Below are 23,082 nucleotides of genomic sequence, written 5' to 3' on the forward strand. Positions count from 1 at the left end.
AAACTCTTTTTTTGTCCTCTCATGGAAAATGATCTCCAAAAGTCCTTAAAGTTGCCAGATTTGGTGCCTCCAAGGAAATTCAGTTGGATGTAAGAGGAAGAAGAATGTGTTTGTTGATTGCTTTTCGTGTTTTGTGTTTGCTTTTCATGTATTGATGCGTATATAGATATGTATAGTGAAACTGTTGTTTACTGATGCGTATATAGATATGTATAGTGAAACTGTTGTTTATTGATATGTATATAGATATGTATAGTAAAACTGTTGTTTATTGATGTGTATACAGATATGTATAGTGAAACTGTTGTTTATTGATGTGTATATAGATATGTATAGTAAAACTGTTGTTTATTGATGTGTATATAGATATGTATAGTAAAACTGTTGTTTATTGATGTGTACATAGATATGTATAGTGAAACTGTTGTTTATTGATGTGTTGTTTATTGATGTGCTTGACAGATCATCCTTGTAAATAAGAATTATATCTTAATTGACTTATTGTATAAATAAAGGTGAAATTTCAAAAAATGTAAACAGTCAAAAAGAAACAGAAATAGCTTCTTAGCAAAGAGCCATTATTTCTGGGTGGGGAGCCGACACTGAGAAAGTTGTTATTGGCAGAGAGGTTTGGATTGCACATCAATCAACATTTTTGTAAATGTGCCGGATATAACCAGCTAGCTAATTGTTAACTGGAGAGCCTTGGCAGGTAGATACAAAAAAAGCATTGTAAACATTTCACATAAAAATTCAACATTTTTAAAACATTCGGGAAGTATTCAGATCCCTTGACTTTTTCCACATTTTGTTACATTACAGCCTTATTCTAAAATGTATTCAATTGTTTTTTTTCTCATCAATCTACACACAATACCACAAAATGACAAAGCAAAAACAGTTTTTAAGAAATTCAAAAAAATTGAAATATCACATCTACATAAGTATTCAGACCCTTTACTCAGTACTTTGTTGAAGCACCTTTGGCAGCGATTACAGCCTCGAGTCTTCTTCGGTATGACACTACAAGCTTGGCACACCTGTATTTGGGGAGTTTCTCCCATTCTTCTCTGCAGATCCTCTCAAACTCTGTCAGGTTGGATGGGGAGCGTTGCTGCACAGCTATTTTCAGGTCTCTCCAGAGATGTTCGATCTGGTTCAAGTCCGGGCTCTGGCTGGGCCACTCAAGGACATTCAGAGACTTGTCCCGAAGCCACTCCTGCATTGTCTTGGCTGTGTGCTTAGGGTCGTTGTCCTGTTGGAAGGTGAATCTTCACCCTAGTCTGAGGTCCTGATCGCACTGGAGCAGGTTTTCATCAGGGATCTCTCTGTACTTTGCCTCGATCCTGACTAGTCTCCCAGTCTCTGCCGCTGAAAAACATCCCCACAACATGATGCTGCCACCACCATGCTTCACTGTAGGGACGGTGCCAGATTTCCTCCAGACGTGACGCTTGGCATTCAGGCCAAAGAGTTCTATCTTGGTTTCATCAGACCAGAGAACCTTGTTTCTCATGGTCTGAGAGTCTTTAGGTGCCTTTTGGCAAACTCCAAGCAGGCTGTCATTTGCCTTTTACTGGGGAGTGGCTTCCGTCTGGCCACTCTACCATAAAGGCCTGATTGGTGGAGTGCTGTAGAGATGGTTGTCCTTCTGAATGGTTCTCCCATCTCCACAGAGGAACTCTGGAGCTCTGTCAGAGTGACCATCGGGTTCTTGGTCACCTCCCTGACTAAGGCCCTTCTCCTCACGTCATCAGTGATCTTCAGGTCGGAAAGTCGGAGCTCTAGAAAGAGGACCTAGTTCCCAAGGTGGAATTCGGAGTTGGATGACTATTCAAATAGATTTTTCCCAGTCGGAGCAGTGGTGTAGTGGTGCCTGGAGAAGTGGGTATACTCTAATATTGGTCTGTCACAGTCAGGCCAACCCAAGCTGTACTGGTCATATTGGTCTGTCACAGTCAGGCCAACCCAAGCTGTACTGTTCATATTGGTCTGTCACAGTCAGGCCAACCCAAGCTGTACTGTTCATATTGGTCTGTCACAGTCAGGCCAACCCAAGCTGTACTGGTCATATTGGTCTGTCACAGTCAGGCCAACCCAAGCTGTACTGGTCATATTGGTCTGTCACAGTCAGGCCAACCCAAGCTATACTGTTCATATTGGTCTGTCACAGTCAGGCCAACCCAAGCTGTATTGGTCATATTGGTCTGTCACAGTCAGGCCAACCCAAGCTGTACTGTTCATATTGGTCTGTCACAGTCAGGCCAACCCAAGCTGTATTGGTCATATTGGTCTGTCACAGTCAGGCCAACCCAAGCTGTACAGTTCATATTGGTCTGTCACAGTCAGGCCAACCCAAGCTGTACTGTGCAGAAGGCTAATAGCAGGCCTACTATTGGAACAGATGAACCGAGTCAGAAATTCACATGTTTCAGAAGTCACACTTTTTTTTCTTCCGAAAAATTGGATGTTCTAAGTCCATAACAATGCTTAAACCACATCAGGAGACCTCTTTTGAGGTCTAGGAAAAATCTCAGAAATGTTGATTTTTAGAGTAGTTACCCTTTAATTCAAGTGTGCAGGCACCTAGCATTATTGTTTGTGGTGTTTCTGTAGCACATGCGATGGAATTTGTCAAATAAATGGCCACTGGATTGACTCAAATAATATCATGGTATCATTCTGCAGTGGCATAAAGTACTTAGGTAGTAATACTTGAAAGTACTACTTAAATAGTAGTTTTTTGGGGCATCTGTACTTTACTATTTATATTTTTGACAACTTTTACTTTTACTTCACTACATTCTTAAAGAAAAGTATGTACTTTTCCCTGACACCCAAAAGTACTCGTTACATTTTGAATGCTTAGCAGGACAGGAAAATGGTCCAATTCACACAGTTATCAAGACAACATCACTGGTCATGCCTACAGTCTCTGATCTGGCGGACTCACTGAACACAAGTGTTTCGTTTGTAAATTATGTCTGAGTGTTGAAGAGTTCCCCTGGCTATCCATGACTTTAAAAAATAAAAGCACAAGTTTCCGCCTGGTTTGCTTAATATAAGGAATTTGAAATTATTTATATACTTTTACTTTTGATACTTAAGTATATTTTAGCAATTACATTTACTTTTGATACTTAAGTATATTTAAAACCGAATACTTTCAGACTTTTACTCAAGTAGGATTTTACTAGGTGACTTTCACTTTTACTTGATTCATTTTCTATCAATACGGTATCTTTACTTTTACTCAAGTATGACACTTGGGTACTTTTTCCACCACTGTCATTCTGACAGTTAGGCTACTTCGTAGCTAGTTAACATTTCATCTACCAGAAGACGGTTAGACCTATCATTAGCATCGCTGTCATTAGTAAACCTGGACATTTTATTTAATATTATGAGGCATGTCTTACCTTGACTCAAACTAGCCTATAGCCAAAATCCCACCAATTATTATTATTCTAGCTGCCAAAGGCATTATCCTAATCATATTAGCAACATATTAGCAAATGATAGTTGTTGCATGTTTAAATCCCCCCTCTTTTTAATGGATATTTCCATATCTGTCAATGAAACCGCTTGCGTGTGCGGTGCACATTTTAGAACGGTGTTTGCCGCAAAATGCATTTTGGAACATTCACGGGTAGGCCTACTGCCGTGTGTACATTGCTGCGCCTAAAATGTAAAGAAATAATAGTTTATCAACTTAAGCTAAACATTCCGATCTGTTCCATCAGCCATATTAATTGATACGATGTACAGCTCCACTACACTACTTTCATAAGTATCAGTGGGGATTAGTGCCGCGTTCAAAACTGGGAACTCTGGGGGGGAAAAAAACTCCAACTGGGAAAAATCGTTTTGAACGGTCATCCAAGTCGGAATTCCAACTCGGGAACTCGAGCCACTTTCTGGAGCTCCGATTTTCCGACCTGAAGCTCACTGACGTCATTCCCAGTTGTTTTGAACTGGGAATTGTCGAGATGAAAACCTCACACCATCATAAGTAAGACACTCCTCAGAGCGCCACCCATAGGAAACAGCAGAGGACCAGAAAGGACCGTTCGACCTCCAACTTGACCCCGCCCTTATAAATCAAAATCAAATATTACATCACGTTATTCACAGCCTACCACAGAGATGAGAAGCGTTTCCCCCCCGCTTTTTTATGGCAACTCAAAGGAGTCATGCCTCTCTCGATACCTCCTGCTGTACCAGTACCTCCTGTATACCTGCCTCTCAAATGTAATTTTACTGCTGCTTTTTAATTATTTGCTATTTGTATTTTTTTCCATTATCAATTTTTTTTACATAAGATGTCATTTTCTTAAAACCGCATTTTTGGTTAAGGGCTTGGAAGTAAGCATTTCACTGTAAGGTCTACACCTGTTGTATTCAGCGCATAAAATAGGATTTGATTTAATTTAACCGCCCCAGCAGCTTAACATAGCCCCATACACACACCAAGGCGCATTCTGTCTATTGTAATGACACAACGCAGCTGAGATATATGTTTTTTGCGCCAACCTGTCACTCAGTCATTGTAACTTTTTTGCTATTTTATATAGTGACATAAAGCTAAAACTGAGGGGGCTAAAGTTTGAACTGAGGGGACTAAGCCCCCTTCAGTGCCCTCGTGGAGCCAGGTACACTTGTGGATAACCTAGTTTTGCTGATTTTTCACAAAATCCCTAGGTTTGCATATTGGAAATGTATTTTAAGAGAATAAAAGAAAAAGTGTATTAGACAAACATAGAGAAGCAAGACATGTATATAAATATAAACTGGTTTATTCAGATAATCTTACAACATAAAGTGTGATAGAGTGATCATTATAATACAGCCTGTGTGTTGAAGGAGAACTAATTCATGTATTCTCTTAAGAGGCTACCTGCCCCTAAGCACACATGCACACTCAAGATCATGTTCAAGCATGCACATACACAGGCAGGTATGGCACATGCACGCTCACACACACACATAATATTAAGTTGCATTACACTGTAGAGAACTATTACAAGGTAAAACATACAACTATATCAAAATACAGTAGTCTCAATTCTATCAATACAGAGTAAGAAATGTTCGGCAAAATATTCAGAATATCAACCTCTATAAAGCAAATATTCTCTTTGAAAATGTACAGTACATCTTAAAAATTCTCGAACCTGTCTAGTATGAAACACTTTATCTCTCCCCTCTTCCCTCCCTCTCCCTCCCTTCCTCCACCGTTCCTGCCTCTCTTATTTTCCTGGCCTCCTTCTCTACCTCCTCTGCTTTCCTCTTCTCCTCTCTCTCCGTCTCCATCAACCAGGGCCCACCCAGGTAGCTGAGGATCTCGTCAGGGCCTCCTCGAAGCCTGGGCTGTGGGTTGAGCAGCTCCCTGAAAAGAGACATCACCAGTGGGCTGAAGCCTTCAAACTGTGGGGCCATAGGGTTTGACTTCTGATTGTTCTCCAGGCTCAGGATATTGTCCTTTTCACTTTCGCACCAAATTACTTCCTTTTCCCCTCTCAGTCCCTCGCTCCTTTCCTCCCTCTCCGCCTCGCGGTCGTACCACTCCTTGTACCTCCGGTAGGCGGGGTCGTCGTGGGTTGTCTCTTCCCAGGGAAAGCATCCCGTCAGCAGGCAGTAGACCAGCACGCCCAGGGCCCAGCTGTCTATAGTGGTCTCCACTGTGATCCAAATGTTCTCCTCCTCCTCTCCATCCTCCTGTCTCTGCTCTCTCACTTTCTCGGACTCTTTGGCCTGCTCCACCTCAGGCGTGCAGAAGGGCGAGTCGTACCAGACGGCGCGGACGGTGCAGCCAGTGGGGCGGGCCAGGCCGAAGTCACCCAGTTTGACCCAGCGACAGGCGCGGTCACACAGGAAGATGTTCTCTGGTTTGATGTCCCGGTGGACGAAGCCCATGGAGTGGAGGTATGAGACGGCACCACTCAGCTGAGACATCACTCTCTGGACACACTCTTCATCTACACCCACCTGGAGACAGAGAGAGAGATAGAGGGAGAAAGAGAAACAACATTATACTGTATATCATTGTTTCATAGGTCACACAAAAAGCTTTATGTGGGTCACGATGCAAAAATGTTTGGGAACCACTGCTCTATCACGTTGTCCTCGTCCCACCCATAGATGCTAAAAGGATTTGGGAGAGCAAACACCTTGTAATTTTTCACATTTACAAGTTAGACATTTAGCAGATACTCTTCTCCAGCGCGACTTACAATTAGTGCATTCATCTGAAGATATCTAGGTCAGGCAACAACACATCACAATTGTATCAAGGAAATTATCCCTCAACAAGGCACTTACCAGCAAAGTCAGTGCTAGGGTGAAAAGAGGTGGGGGGAGGGGGAACCGTGAGAGTTATTTAAGATACTCTTCAAAGAGGTAGGGTTTCAGACGTTTTCGAAAAATGGGCATGACTATAGGGGAAAAGTTGTTCCACCATTGGGATGCCAGGACACAGAAGAGCTTTGACTGGGCTGAGCAGGACCTGCCCTCCTGTAGGGGTGGGCGGCCCAAGAGACCAGAGGTGGCAGAACGGAGTGCTCGGTTTGGGATGTAGGGTTTGAACATAGCCTGAAGGTAAGGCGGTACAGTTCCCCTTGCTGCTCTGTAGGCAAGCACCAGGGTCTTGAAGATGATGCAAGCTTATCATCCACTGTAGGTTACTGGCATAGACCGACACAAACAAAGAGTCACTAGGGACGAGGTGGAGGCCACTGGAGAGATTCCATTGGAGTCTTTAATATGTACTCACTGACAGAGGAAGAGGGCAACTGGGACCAGGGCAATATGGAACAGTAGAGGTGGTGGCAGACAGAGGTCAGACCTCGGAGGAATTGCAATACTGGGTCTGTGTTGTGCACTTAGCTTTAGTGCTTTGACATTGAAATGAATCACCTCTCATGTATGACTGACTCAGAGACTGTAAACAGATGTATGACTAACTCAGAGACTGTAAACAGATGTATGACTGACTCAGAGACTGTAAACAGATGTATGACTGACTCAGAGACTGTAAACATATGTATGACTGACTCAGAGACTGTAAACAGATGTATGACTGACTCAGAGACTGTAAACAGATGTATGACTGACTCATAGACTGTAAACAGATGTATGACTGACTCAGAGACTGTAAACAGATGTATGACTGACTCAGAGACTGTAAACAGATGTATGACTGACTCAGAGACTGTAAACAGATGTATGACTCTAACTGACCTCTGACACGATGACACTGTAGAGGTCTCCATAGAGACCAGCCTGCTGGGCGAAGACATAGTAGCAGGGGGTGGAGAAGAAGATACCCAGGGCCCGGGTGAGAGAGGGATGAGTGCAATAAGAAAGGGAGAGGTTGTATTCACGCAGGAAAGAGAAGAGGGATGTGGACTGGCGGGGGAAGAACTTCAGAGCCATGGGAGTGCCTGATGGAGAGGAGGAGAGGCCCCAGCAATTATTTAGACATTCAAATCAAATGCTGCACCAAAACATCAATAGATCAATTATAGAGTAAATCATGTTGTCATCACTGTGACAACATTGATAACATAAAAACATCCTGGCAGATTCCATATAGCCCCGGGGATGTCTATATTACATTACTTCCCTATTCCCTGGGGTTTAGATAGAGGAAATCCAATGACTGTTTATGAATGGACAAAGCCATCGATCACGTGACAAAGTTTTTTATTTACACAAAGATTCACCACGAAGATTGACAATTTTCCATTCACTATCATGGGGATCCCATTTTTTGCTAACAATGCCTGCAGTAACGTGGTCGGCCTTGAACTTCTATGGTTTACTGATAAAACTGATAAACTGATAAACTGTAACTGATAAAAAAAACGAAGAAATTACATTGCCTGCAAAAATATTGTAATCAGATTACAGATATTTTGAAAAACTAGATGATTACTTCTTGGATTACTTTTCAATTCAGAAAGGATGCTTGCGAAAAAATACATTATGACACCTTTCTGTTTTGTCAATGACATTGAATTCAGCATTTAAAAAGGGCGTAACTTTAAATTTGTTCCACCTAAGTGAGTCTGACCACAAGTCAGAGACTAGAGGTCGACCGATTAATTGGAATGGCCGATTAATTAGGGCCGATTTCAAGTTTTCATAACAATCGGAAATCGGTATTTTTGGACGCCGATTTGGCCGATTTTTTTTATTTTTTATTATTATTATAATTTTTTTAGACCTTTATTTAACAAGGCAAGACAGTTAAGAACACATTCTTATTTTCAATGACGGCCTAGGAACGGTGGGTTAACTGCCTTGTTCAGGGGCAGAACAACAGATTTTTACCTTGTCAGCTCAGGGATTCAATCTTGCAACCTTATGGTTAACTAGTCCAACGCTCTAACCACCTGCTTTACATTGCACTCCACGAGGTTACGCGAATGCAGTAAGAAGCTAAGGTAAGTTGCTAGCTAGCATTAAACTTATCTTATAAAAAACAATCAATCAATCATAATCACTAGTTGATGATATTACTAGTTTATCTAGCCTGTCCTGCGTTGCATATAATCGCTTAGGTACACGTTGCTCAAACCATAAACATCAATGCCTTTCTTAAAATCAATACACAAGTATATATTTTTAAACCTGCATATTTAGCTAAAAGAAATCCAGGTTAGGAAGCAATATTAACCAGGTGAAATTGTGTCATTTTGCGTTCATTGCACGCAGAGTCAGTGTATATGCAACAGTTTGGGTCGCCTGGCTCGTTGCGAACTAATTTGCCTGAATTTTACGTAATTATGACATAACATTGAAGATTGTAACAGGAATAACGTTTTGTTTTCGAGATGATAGTTTCTGGATTCTACCATATTAATGACCTAAGGCTCGTATTTCTATGTGTTATTATGTTATAATTAAGTCTATGATTTGATAGAGCAGTCTGACTGAGCGATGGTAGGCAGCAGCAGGCTCGTAAGCGTTCATTCAGAATAGCACTTTCGTGCGTTTTGCCAGCAGCTCTTCGCAATGCTTCAAGCATTGCGCTGTTTATGACTTCAAGCCTGTCAACTCCCGAGATTAGGCTGGTGTAACCGATGTGAAATGGCTAGCTAGTTAGCCGGGTGCGCGCTAATAGCGTTTCAAACGTCACTCGCTCTGAGACTTGGAGTAGTTGTTCCCCATCCTCTACATGGGTAACGCTGCTTCGAGGGTGGCTGTTGTCGATGTGTTCCTGGTTCAAGCCCAGGTAGGAGCGAGGAGAGGGACGGAAGCTATACTGTTACACTGGCAAGACTAAAGTGCCTATAAGAACATCCAATAGTCAAAGGTATATGAAATACAAATCGTATAGAGAGAAATAGTCCTATAATTCCTATAATATCTACAACCTAAAACATCTTACCTGGGAATATTGAAGACATGTTAAAAGGAACCACCAGCTTTCATATGTTCACATGTTCTGAGCAAGGAACTTAAACGTTAGCTTTTTTACATGGCACATATTGCACTTTTACTTTCTTCTCCAACACTTTGTTTTTGCATTATTTAAACCAAATTGAACATGTTTCATTATTTATTTGAGGCTAAATAGATTTTATTGATGTATTATATTAAGTTAAAATAAGTGTTCATTCAGTATTGTTGTAATTGTCATTATTACAAATAAATAAATAAAATCGGCCGATTAATCGGTATCGGGTGTTTTGGGCCCTCCAATAATCGGTATCGGTATCGGCGGTGAAAAATCACAATCGGTCGACCTCTATCAGAGACCTCTATGATGACACATCAAATACATTTGATGGATAGTTTTTGTCTTCTTTTAGTGCCTCTTTAGGGGAAAATAATCAGATTACTGACTTTGGGTAATCCAAAAGTTACTAATTACAATTTTGGACAGATAACTAGTAACTGTTACGTATAACATTTAGAAAGTAACCTATCCAACCCTGCGTGGCTTCAATGAGAAGGGGCAGTCATTCTCCCCTGAGGAAACCCCACGGCAACTCTATCCCCAAGAATGTAGTAAAGCACTTCATAGCAGCAACACTCATGCTAACGGTTAAGTTGACACTATTTAAAGACACCTCTACCCTCACGTTGGACAAATAACCACTCACTGTTCACGTGTTTTATCCTCTGAACTGTAACCCCAGGCCCCTTCAGAGCCATATTTCACTAGAACCAGAAATCACATTTCATTAGTCACATGCGCCGAGTACAACAGGTGTAGTAGACCTTACAGTGTAATGCTTACTTATGAGCCCCTAACCATAATGCAGTTAAAAAAAATATGATAAGAATAAGAGATAAAAGTAACAAGTAATTAAAGAGCAGCAGTAAAAAATAACAATATATACAGGGGGGTGCCGGTACAGAGTCAATGTGCGGGGGCACCGGTTAGTTGAGGTAGTATGTAAATGAAGGGGGGGGCAATGCAAATAGTCTGGGTAGCCATTTGATTAGATGTTCAGCAGTCTTATGGCTTGGGATAGAAGCTGTTTAGAAGCCTCTTGGACCTAGACTTGGTGCTCCTGTACTGCTTGCCATGCGGTAGCAGAGAGAACAGTTTATGACTAGGGTGGCTGGAGTCTTTGACAATTTTTTGCGTTTATAACAAGCATTTATAGGTGTATAGTGGTCACTAACAAGTTTCAAGTTTTATTAGCCGTATGTACGGGATACACATGGTATATACCATCCAGCTAAATGCTTACTGGCAGGTTCATTCTTGACAATTCAACAACAATAAGAAATTATAAAAGAAAAGAATACGAACATAAAGTAAGTGGCTCAGTAGAACAGAATAAATGTTTTAGCATAAGTATAATACAGGAAGGCATCATTTATAATGCCTGCACACCCTGTAACTCTCCAGGACCATGGTCAGGGACCACCACAGTGACCTTTGGTGCTTTACTGACCTCTCTTCTTGTGGACGGCCAGCATGACCTTGCCGTAGGATCCCTCTCCCAGCAGCTTGACCATCTGGAAGTGGTCGGAGGTCTCCAGAGTGGACATGGACTGGGCTGAGAGGAAACATAACTCGTCCAGTTCCTGAGCTGCAGCCTGACAGAGAAAACAAGGAAACATGGTCAAATAGGGAGAACATTTTTCTAAGGAGTTGATGTTTCATTTCCAATGTCTTGTTACACTAGCAGGAATTGACTAGGCTTGTAGGCTACCGCGCTGCATGGTGAATAACCAACCTACACTGAAAATGGTCAACGAGGAGTGGGAATAAATACTAAGCACTTTATGACAAATGCAATATAAATACATTTTAATTTATCAATTGAATGATTGATTGATCAACTTGCTGATACATGTATGCTTGGGTGGATATGGTTTAGTGTCACTATAAGATGTACTGTTACAGGATGTCCAGCGACCTCGGGGATTACCATAAAATGTACTGTTACAGGATGTCCAGCAACCTCGGGGATTACCATAAAATGTACTGTTACAGGATGTCAGGCGACCTCAGGGATTACCATAAAATGTACTGTTACAGGATGTCAGGCGACCTCAGGGATTACCATAAAATGTACTGTTACAGGATGTCCAGCGACCTCAGGGATTACCATAAAATGTACTGTTACAGGATGTCCAGCGACCTCGGGGATTACCATAAAATGTACTGTTACAGGATGTCCAGCGACCTCGGGGATTACCATAAAATATACTGTTACAGGATGTCCAGCGACCTCAGGAATTACCATAAAATGTACTGTTACAGGATGTCCAGCGACTTCGGGGATTACCATAAAATGTACTGTTACAGGATGTCCAGCGACCTCAGGGATTACCATAAAATGTGAGAAAATGATGAGATGAGAGATTGGATGAATATGCAGTATGACATTGGAGCAACCAGAGCATGCTGTATGTACATACCTACTGTCCCCTCAGTCCCCTGTGTCTATCATATCATCAGTATGACCCCTATATACATCTGCTGACCTCGTTAAAATAGGATCCCACCCTGCCTATAGTAACACCCCAGCAAATGAGTGAGGGATGAAGAGACTGTTTGCGTAACACAATGGATGAAGCTATAATAACACCATGATATATTTATATGTTCGACCTTGCACATATATTTGTTGCATAATAGAGCATCAAAATGTCAAATAGGGGGTGCTTACAAGTGTGAAATGGAAATGTGTTATTTGCATATCCCACTCCCCCCAGAGAGTGGGATTACGGCCAGGCATCAGCCGTTATTGACGGTGACCCTGGAGTAATGTTTTCGACAGATTTTCCACCTAGTCAGATCGGGGATTCGAACTAGCAACCTTTCGTTTACCGCCCACAGCTCTAACTTCTGTAATTACTTGAGTTGGGAGTAACATACTTTTGGATGTTACTGACAAAAGACTTGATTTAATAAGCATTCGCAAAGGTCAGGAGTTTGCACCTGTTACATTACAGAGTGAAATAAAGACAAGTCTTAGGAACAAATGTAAAAAACAGCAGTTACATGTTTTAACTTTCAGCTGCAGAATCTTCCATCTGATGAAACGCTCAGTTAATCTATCGGTGAGTTGGCTTTGAGTAAATGGACTTTTATTTTAATGGACTATCTGAACTATCTGTGTCTTGTCACACAACAACGCCAAACATTTGATATGAAGCCAAGAATACGTCAGCAGGGTCCAACCAGTCTGAATATGCTGCTGCTGGGCACACTGGATAAAATATAAAATACATTTCTAACATAAATGACAAACTCTATTTCTTGATTTGCGCTGTTGGTTAAGGGCTTGTAAGTAAGCATTTCATGTTAAGGTCTGTATTGGTACCCCCCCTGTATATAGTCTCGCTATTGTTATTTTACTGCTGCTCTTTAATTACTTGTTACTTTTATTTCTTATTCTTATCCATATTTTTTTGGAAACTGCATTGTGGTTAGGGGCTCGTAAGTAAGCATTTCACTGTAAGGTCTACACCTGTTGTATTTGACGCATGTGACAAATAACATTTGATTTGATAGGCTACATTGGGTCAAAGGTCATTATTTCCCTCAACCCAATTTCATATGAAAGCACTGGAAATATTAACTCCTTTGGATCACAATCAGGAATGGGATCATTTCCATGTCAATTCAGAGAATGAATTGAACGTTGACCAAATTATCTTCAATGAGGACTTTTCAATTGATTGATTGAATTCACTCTTAATTGAAATGAAATTGACCCCCGGCTAGTACTGATCACAATGTCCAATGACGTTTCCCAATTGACACCAATTGCGTAACTTGTTGCTGCAGCAGGTGGAAGACAGTTGCCCCAGGCTCACCCACCTGACATTCACCGTGTCCTTGTATCCTGAGGTGATTATGAATTAATCCCTTATTGGTCAACGAATCCCCCTGTCGATAAGAGCTAGCTGTAATTGAAATACTGGCCTCTATGACAGTATTATGAGCTGTCAGAAGACTAGCGCTATTAACAGATTTAAAGACGAGTAAAACCAGTAAAGATATAAACACTGGAAGCTGAAAAGCCTCTCTACTATGTGCTCCTTTCTGGACCAGTGTCCGTGGCAACCACTGACAGCCCCAACTGAACACCCCCATATGAAGACATGTCTATATTATAATGTTACTTCACTATGCAGATACTAGTGTCAGAGTGATGTTACTGTATTTACAGACCCATAAACATAATGCCGTTGTCCATAGAATGTGACCCCCGAAACAAACTAAATCCAATGCAACATCTGACAGCAGGCTAAATCAAATCAAAAGCAAATCAAAGTTTATTGGTAGCGTAAAGCGTTCAGCAGATGCTATAGTGGGTGCAGTGAAAGTCTTACTAGCTGCTAACGATGCAGTAAAAATGTCAGACAATACACAAATCATGAATCTACTTGTAAAAACACTGGTTCTATATTTATATGACTATAGTGCAATGTCATCCTCCTGTCGATGTAGTGGGGCGAGGAAGACATTGGCTGTATAAATAAAATCACATAGTTGTCTTTGTGTCTTTATGACTATTTTGCGGTGGAATTTCTTTGCAGTTGGTATAGTGGAAATTAAAATATATGACACACGCCACTTTTCATACAATTTGCATAAGGACAACAGTAGCTGAATTTTAAAGAAACGTCCACTTACTGTCATTGTGGAGTTTTCTCAAATGGAAACGTCTGTCTCTGTTCAGCTTATCTGGGTCCTCGTCAGCATCTGAATAGACTTCAACACCCTCCTGACCCTCTGTAGGTCTGCTGTTGGTCTGCTGCTGTTCTGTTCCTAACTATTGTCTTTCACTGGTGATCTACTCTTCAGGAAATCTGTTTCGCAGCACAAGTGGCTGTTATTGTTACTTTGTCTCTGCAGGTCCATGCGCTGGTAGTTTTATAGCAGACACTGAGGTATATCTACCTTCCTATCCCTCAGGACCTTGGTACTTACCGTGTCTCTCCCTGAGAGACCACCACTTCACTCACTCTCTCTCCTCCCCTCTCTCTATCCCCCTCCTCCCGCTCTACTGCTCTCCCCCTCCCTCCCTCTCTCTCTGTCCCTAACACACACTCTCTCACTCAATCTGCATGTACCATAGTTGTAAGGTATTCCAACCCTCTCCCTCTCCCCACGTGTCCCACTCAATGTCAGTGTTAATGTTCAAATGTGCCCAATCTGTCAGTCTGCCTGTCTACATTAACCCTGTAACCCATTCATTGTGTTCCCTCTCTCTCTCTCTCTCTTGCTCTCTCTCCCCTCCCTCTCTCTCTCTTACTCCCTCCCTGTCCCTCTCCTCCCATACACAACCACCCCTCCCCATCATCTGTCACTCTCTCTGTCTCTCTCACTCTTCTCCCTCTCTCACTCTTCTCCCTCTCTCACTCTCTTACTCCCTCCCTGTCTCTCTCCTCCCATACACAACCACCCCTCCCCATACTCGGTTCTCCTCTCTGTCTTTCTCGCCCTCTCGCTCAGTCTTACTCCGTGAATTCCTTCCACAGTGTTTGGATTCCGTATCTAATCAACAGACGTGGTGGATTAGGATAGTCTGAATTAGCTAACAAGCTGTTTCCACCATCACTGCATCTGATGGAGTTTAGCTTCTAATGACTTCTCCTGCCAATCTGCATGTTGTATTAAATCCCTATTACTCAACATATCTCTGCTCTCTGCTCTCTGGTCTCTCCCTCACTCTCTCACTCCTTCTCCCTCTCTCTCCCTCTCTCTCACACATACACTCTCGTCTCTCCCTCTCCTTCTCTATCTCACACACACACACTCTCGTCTCTCCCTCTCTCTCCTTTATCTCACACACATGCACTCTCTCTCCTTCTCTATCTAACACACATACACTCTCTCTCTCCTTCTCTCTCTCACACACAAACACTCTCGTCTCTCCCTCACTCTCTCTTTCCTTCTCTCTCACACACATACACTGTCTCGTCTCTCCCTCACTCTCTCTCTCCTTTATCCCTCTCTCTCTCTCCTTCTCTCTCACACACATACACTCTCGTCTCTCCCTCCCTCACTCTCACTCTCTCCTTCTCTATGTCACACACAAACACTCTCTCTCTTTCTGCCTCCTGCTCTCTCAAGCAGTGAAGTGAAATCAAGTGTTGTGCATCAAAATAAATTTTTAAAACCCATGTCCTCTGAACTCTTAGTCAGCTACAAAGTTTAGAAAAGCCTAATGCATTAGTCATCTATTTTTCATCATACAAAACATATTTTTGGTAAGCCCTCAAAGCTACATTTCTGTCTTTCCCCTTTCACTCTACCTCTCCCCTCCACCTTTCTCCCTCTTTACCTCCCTCCCTCCCTCTAGCCCAAACTGTGTTATGTCCCATCATCTGTGAGTGACAAAGCTAACAGCTGAAACTTTACCTTACCAAACAGCTTAATACCACAGTGCCGTCAACATGCCAACTCCTTTTCCCTGCTTACTGCCAATGAACTGGGACCTCTTCTACATCTCTCTCCCCCGACACCCTCCTTCTCTTTCTGTCTACTCAGATTTCCCATGATACTACATACTACTGTACTATTATTGCCAAGGGCTCTCTCTCTCTGTGTGCTGTGTAACTAAAACACAGGCTGTTATAGCAACCACCCATATACACTCAGGTTACTACAGCTGCTGGGTGGCCTGACGGGCGCGGGGGGGGGGGGGGTTGTCCGCTCTGTGGGCTCCCCATGCCCCTGTTGTGACAACCTGCCACCACTCCACCAGGAACATGTCTCATCACTACCTATGAATGGACACTCAGCCTACTCTGCTTTAAATTCATTTAATTTCACACACACACACCGCATATACTGTACATACACACGCGTATACACTTGCACGCACACACGCTCATACACACACCAGCATGCAGAAACGTACGCTAGCATACACACACTCTCTCCTTCCATTCACAAAACTTGTTGACAGAGGCAGACAAACGACATAGTGTACCTTTCTGCTCCTAAATGACTTCTAAAGTACAGATAGCCTTTTTCAGTTTTTTCTGATTGCTAAGGCACTCTTTGAAACTATAGGCTATTTTTGCTAAACTCTACACACTAAACACAAAACCTTACACCAAACCAGCAAAACATTATACAACTTTTGCAAAAGCAAACAATTCTTGCAAAAAAAAAAATCTTCAAACGCTTTTTAAAAAATTGTGTTTTTGCGTAAATTCAGTACACTCTAACAGTATTCGTCATCTGAAGAAGATGAATCATTGGACCAAAATGCAGCATGGTAAGTGTTCGTGCTTATTTTAATAACTGAACACTAAAACAAAAAATAACAAAGAAAATACTGAAACAGTTCCATAAGGTGCAAACACTAAACAGAAATTAACTACCCACAAAAACCCTGTGGGAAAAGGCTACCTAAGTATGGTTCCCAATCAGAGACAACGATAGACAGCTGTCCCTGATTGAGAACCGTACCCTGCCAAAACAAAGAAATACACAAAACATAGAAAAGGGCACATAGAATGCCCACCCTAGTCACACCCTGGCCTAACCAAAATAGAGAACAAAACCCTCTCTATGGCCAGGGCGTGACATACACACAAACCATCATTTGAATAAGCAGACGAAGAACCAACTAGGCACTGATAGTATGAATGAAAAACACTTGTGGCTTTTGCTTTTTCTGTGTGCAGGGCATAGCAGTTTGCAATAAAGTTTTGTCATAGATGTAGTAAACACACATACACACAGGTATCCACATTTGTAAAGTATGGATGTGTATTGCGAACATAACACACTATCAATACAAAGAGGAAAATTATTTTCATTTTTTTTCTCAAAATGTTCTAACACTCCTGAAACTACAAAAGCACAGTAGAAGAAAACAAAAACATTTGTTCTAGAAAAAAAAGAACAGAACAAAATGAAGCTACATCCCACCTTCTTTGTGGGTCTTACCATAAAACTTCATCCACGTCACATGCGATGTTGTCTTGAGTTAGGCAGCATGGAAAGTATCGCCTGGAGGGCCGTATCCAGGCCTGGCATGACCCCTGATCCATGTCTCCACAAGCCTCCTCCATTGCCTGTAGAAGGGGTACGCGTTGGTGGGGCTGGCAATCATACACCTTCCAACGCCATGCAGAGAAGAATTCTTCAATAGGATTCAAGAACAGAAAGTAGGGGGGGAGATTGAGTGCGATGAAAAGTGCGTGACCTGTGAACCAATTGCGGATCACAGCATCCCGGTGGAAACTAACATTGTCCCAGATGATAACGTACCTGGGCTGCTCTGGCCCCTGGTCATTAGGGATTAGTCTGTTGTGGAGTGTGTCCAGAAATGTGATAATGTGTGCAGTGTTGTATGGGCCTAGGATTGCATGATGGTGAAGGACTACGTTTTGACTAATAGCCACACACATTGCTATGTTGCCACCACGTTGTCCCGGGACGTTGATGATGGCATGGTGTCCGATGATATTTCTGCCGCGGCCCCTTGTTTTTGCAAGGTTGAAACCTGCCTTGACAACATATATTAGCTAATTTTGCACTGCATCTGCTTCTAGCTCCATGACTCTCTTAAAGACACAAGACAAAACAATGTAGCATATTACGAAAAGACAGGGATCAGTCAATATGATGTAGCACCATGTACGTCCAGATCCAGTACCAATGATAGGATAGTATAGCTGACCTGCACATATTCATATCTCAGTTGTTTTACACGGTCTGAGTTTCTTTCGAAAGGGACTTTGTACAGCTGCTTCATCTTAATTCTATTGTGTTTCAGTAGACGAGACAGTGCAGAGAGACTCACTCTGTTGATGTTTTGGAATATGGTGTTATCTGCCATTATGTGGTCCTGCAGTTCTCTGAGTCTGATGCAGTTATTTACAATGACCATATTTACAATGTGGGTCTCCTGCTCTGGGGTGAACAGTCGACCACTTCCTCCAGATACTGGTTTTCTTGCAGTTCTGTAAAAACGTTTGAATGGTTTTAGTGAGATATCCTTCTCATTATGAAAGTTTAGTACACATTACTGTACCAGTAAGACTAAAGCACTTACAGTTACTTACCAGTTCTCATTTTGAAATATCCGGATGATACCTGCAACAGTATAGCGGCTCAGATTTGGTTGAACCCGTTTCCCAGCCTCCTTCATGCTCATCCCATGGTTGACAACATGGTCAACCACAGTCGCTCTGATTTCATCAGTTATTTTGTTCCTGATTCCCCTTCCTCTTCCTCTTCCTTTTCCCCGTTCCTACATCACATCTTCCTTCTCCTCCTCGTTCTCCTCCTCCTCCTCTTACTTCTTCACCTCCTCGTTCTCCTCTTCCTCCTCCTCCTCTAGTTCTCACCCGTCTTGCTCTCTGTCCAATATTGACCTCCATTGTTGTCCAAACCAAATGTTTACCTGTGGCCTATTTATAGTGCTCAATCTCTGATTTGTAAGTGAACTCATTATTTAAAAGTGTTTTCACATGTGTCAATGTGGAAAGGCAATTGGCAAAATAGTGTAGCAATGTAGAGACCAATATTTACAGTTTTGCTAGAAGTGTGTTATTAAATTATAAACTGAGTGTAAAGCAGAGAACGTGCATTCAGTTTGGCACACTTGGTAAATACATTGGCTACCAGTGTTAATGGTTTCAGAGATAGTGCTTCAAGAATCACGAATCACTGTTAGTGTTTAAGCATTCAGAAAAAACTGTAATACCTGTAATGACGTCGTTGTGGCACCTGTATAACAGGTTCATCTGTCCCCTGTCCTTCTGCAATTCTTGGTAGTGGCAGAATAACAACTACTTTATGTTTGCATTTAATCCATTTTGCATGAAAAGGAATGGTTAGCATTTGTTATATATTGTGGCCTACTTGTTTTAACTATCATAAGATCCATCAAATAATGTAAAATAAAATCTCCCTAACACAGTCCAATCTTAGAGCATGACCCAAGAGCAACCTACCATCACTACCCCGACCCACCTTCAGAGTAACACAAAAACGGAATTTACATTGCAACTCAAGCATAAACTATATTTCTTTGAAACACCAAAGCATATTTGTGTGTTTTCCTATGTGCCTGTCTGATCAGTGCTGGACCCACACCCTCTCAAGTGTCCCCAGCAATCCTGACAGAGCATAGGGGGAGAGGGAGTGTGTGTTACGTTGCTTCCTAGTAGGAGGGAGGTGCAGGAATCAGGAGCAGGAGAGCAAGGAAGTTCCAGTAGCACAAACGTTTATTAAAGGAGTCCCAACTCAACAACAACATGGGGGAAAACACGCACAAAACGAAGTCGCCACACACAGGGAAACTCACTGCACACACGGAGGAGAAACCTCGACTCCTAAACAAAATCTCGAAACGGTAACACTACCGAATGAAACAAAAACCCTGTGGTGCAGACACGCACCCCTAACATAGTACACATACAAACAATCCCGCACAAAGACTAGCAGGCAGCGGAGGTAAATAAACCCACCGAAATCAACTAAATGAACACAGGTGTGATAAAACAGACAGACACAAACAAAAAGAAAAATGGATCGGTGGCAGCTAGTAGGCCGGTGACGACGACCGCCGAGCACCACCCGAACAGGGAGAGGAGCCACCTTCGGTGGAAGTCGTGACAGAAAGAGAGGGAGAGAGAGAGAGAGAGAGAGAGAGAGAGAGAGAGAGAGAGAGAGAGAGAGAGAGAGAGAGAGAGAGAGAGAGAGAGAAAAGAGCCAGGGGAGTTTTGTTGTCTGTGACTCCGGTAGAATTTGTGGCAAAAATATAAACGCCACATACAACTATTTCAAACATTTTACTGAGTTACAATTCATATAAGGACATTTAGGCACTAATATATGGATTTCACATGACTGGGAATACAGATATGCATGTTTGTCACAGATACCTTAAAAAAAGGTAGGGGTGTGGATCAGGAAACCAGTCAGTGTCTCATGCATCATGACCCGACTCTTCAATGGCTTTACGAAGTTGCTGGATATTGGCGGGAACTGGAACACTCTGTTGTACATGTCAATCCTGAGCATCCCAAACCTGCTCATTGGGTGACATGTCTGGTGAGTATGCAGGCAATGGAAAAACTGGGACATTTTCTGCTTTGTTTCAGAACATTCAATTCTCTGGAAACAGCTCTGGTGGACATTCCTGCAGTCAGCATGCCATTTGCTGTCACGCTCTGACCTAGAGAGCTGTTTTTTCTCTGTTTAGTTGGGTCAGGGTGTGATAGAGGATGGGCATTCTATGTTTGTATTTCTATGTTTTGGCCGGGTATGGTTTCCAATCGGAGGCAGCTGTCTATTGTTGTCTCTGATTGGAAGCCATACTTAGGCAGCCTTTTTTCCTTTAGTTTTCGTGGGTAGTTGCTTTCTGTTTAGTTTGTAAACCTGACGGAACTGTTGGCTGTCATTTTGTTATTTTGTCTAGTGTTCGTTTTCCATTAAAGTATATCACGATGAGCACTCTACACGCTGCGCCTTGATCTCCTCTATACGATGTCTGTGACAATTGCATACTCCCTCAAAACTTGACACATCTGTGGCATTAAGTTGTGTGACAAAGGATAAATGCTCACTAACAGGGATGTAAACAAAATTGTTCACAAAATGTGAGATAAATAAGCTTTTGGGATCTTTTATTTCAGCTCATGAAACATGGGACCAACACTTTACATGTTGCGTTTATGTTTTGGTTCAGTGTAGATAGTGGATAAAAGGAGGAATTGTAACCCACATGTATAGCAGCTCTTATAATGGTCCTCTGATCTGTTGACCACCATGCATTATCATGGTTCAGCTGGGTTCTGACGCTATACTGTACATCTCTGTAAAATAGCCTGGAGGTTACCTCTGTGTGGATGCTATATGCTACGGTAGTGTTATTGAGGGCAATATACACAGCCACCCACAGCAGACATGCACATGTCCCAGACACACAATGTCCCAGGCTCAGAGGTGTCCTGTTGGGTTAGGGTTATAGGTTGAGTTTATGGGGTTAGGAACTGGGAAACGTGATCTCTGGACATTACTGTCTGACTGTACCAAGTGTATTTGTAAAAAGAGCTCTACAAATGTGAAGGAAAAATGTGAGTGATTGATGCCTGTGGATGTCACAGCGCTTGCAGGATTGTGCCTGTTGAAAGATGATTCTCTTTTATTGTGATCATAGTTTTCATAATGATATGCACATGAACAGGGACTCATGCCTGAGGAGGACAGGATAGATGCTTCGTGTTGATGGACTTTCAGCAGGGAGGGAGTCTCACTGCACGGGAAAATGGAGAGGTGTTTATGATTACTATTCATACCAGCAGAAACCAGAGCAACAATAAGGTTACATAACACGCTTCTGTGTGAATCTGAATGTGAAGAATGTGGATGAGAGGAATAGTTCCATTCACAACGAGGTGATTTATATGAGCTGATTTTATTTATAGCTCAATATTTGCTACTGGTTTTGCTGCTAAATTTAGGAAGTGGGCCTGCAGTAATGTCAACCGACACACAACACAAGCCTAACCCTCTTGAAATCAATGTCAGGCAAATCTCAACGATTTGTTGTCTACTGTCCCTTAGTAATATATATATATTTGGTGATTTGTGTTGTGTTGGCTGGTATTTTATCTTGTCTTATTTGATAAATACTTTGAAATATAAATATTGAAATATGCTTATATTATTAAAGTATATTCATATTTTATCCTTTTTTTATTCAACGGTTTCTAGGCCCGTTTGGGAAACAGTCAGGAGTCAGATATAAAAAGACAAGCTATATTTATTAAGGGATTCAGGCTACGTATAGGTTTGCTTGTTTCAAACAGGATAAACTCAAAGCACATTAACACAATTACATCCGGCCGTGATTGGGAGTCCCATAGGGCGATACACAATTGGCCCAGTGTCGTTCGGGTTTGGCCGGGGAAGGCCATCATTGTAAATAAGAATTTGTTCTTAACTGACTTGCCTCATTAAATAAAGGTTCAATAAAAAATAAAGAGGAAATCTGCAGTTGTAACAATAACAAAGCATATTCCCAACCACTGTTTCTGTAAAAATCTGAAGGATGGGGCTGGAGAAATGTAACCCCTCTCATATTCATAGACATAGCTATGGATGCAAGGACTGATCATTCAAGCATCCATGATATCAACATTATAGTTTTATCCATGTCATGAGGCTATACAATGTTTGTCTACATTTACTTTGTTTACAAACATTGGATTAAAACAAGCTTATGTTTTTGGTTCTGATGGGTTACTACAGTTCAACTAAGGTCAGTTGGCATTTTTAAGTTATATTCTTTAAGAATGAATGAGTACATATTATGTCAAAAAATGTAAGTAGCAACTGCAGATTTCCCCTTTAACAAAATACAAATTTGGAATATTGGCAACATCGCTCAACACACACTAGGGGCTCCCAAGTGGCACAGCAGTCTAAGGCACTGCATCTCAGTGCTTGAGGCATCACTACAGACACCCTGGTTCGATTCCAGGCTGTATGACAACTGGCCATGATTGGGAGTCCCATAGCACAGCGGACAATTGGCCCACTGTCATCCGGGTTTGGCCGGTGTAGGCTGTCCTTGTAAATAAGAATTTGTTCTCAACTGACTTGCCTTGTTAAATAAATTTAAA

At 41.9% G+C, this 23,082-nt stretch overlaps 1 protein-coding gene across 1 annotated transcript; it reads right to left on the minus strand.

Annotated features, from left to right (window-relative positions):
* Positions 1–4,780: 4,780 nt before the first annotated feature.
* Positions 4,781–14,503, minus strand: LOC106576877 (serine/threonine-protein kinase SBK2). Its single transcript, XM_014154383.2, has 4 exons — positions 14,117–14,503; positions 10,917–11,061; positions 7,240–7,442; positions 4,781–5,988 (listed from the first exon to the last, which is right to left on the minus strand). The coding sequence occupies exons 1-4, from the start codon at positions 14,120–14,122 to the stop codon at positions 5,194–5,196; spliced, it is 1,149 nt and encodes a 382-aa protein (XP_014009858.2). The 5' UTR covers positions 14,123–14,503; the 3' UTR covers positions 4,781–5,193.
* Positions 14,504–23,082: the final 8,579 nt, after the last annotated feature.

This window comes from Salmo salar, chromosome ssa05, assembly GCF_905237065.1.
Source record: "Salmo salar chromosome ssa05, Ssal_v3.1, whole genome shotgun sequence".
Lineage (NCBI taxonomy): Eukaryota > Metazoa > Chordata > Actinopteri > Salmoniformes > Salmonidae > Salmo > Salmo salar.

Bases quoted from the DNA above. Each gene is read 5' to 3' on its own strand.
- LOC106576877 (XM_014154383.2), bottom strand. The intron at 7,443-10,916 runs GTCAGTAAAGCA...CCTCTCCATCAG, and splicing joins GGCCGTCCACAAGAAGAGAG to GCACTCCCATGGCTCTGAAG. The intron at 5,989-7,239 runs GTCAGTTAGAGT...CTCTGTCTCCAG, and splicing joins ACAGTGTCATCGTGTCAGAG to GTGGGTGTAGATGAAGAGTG.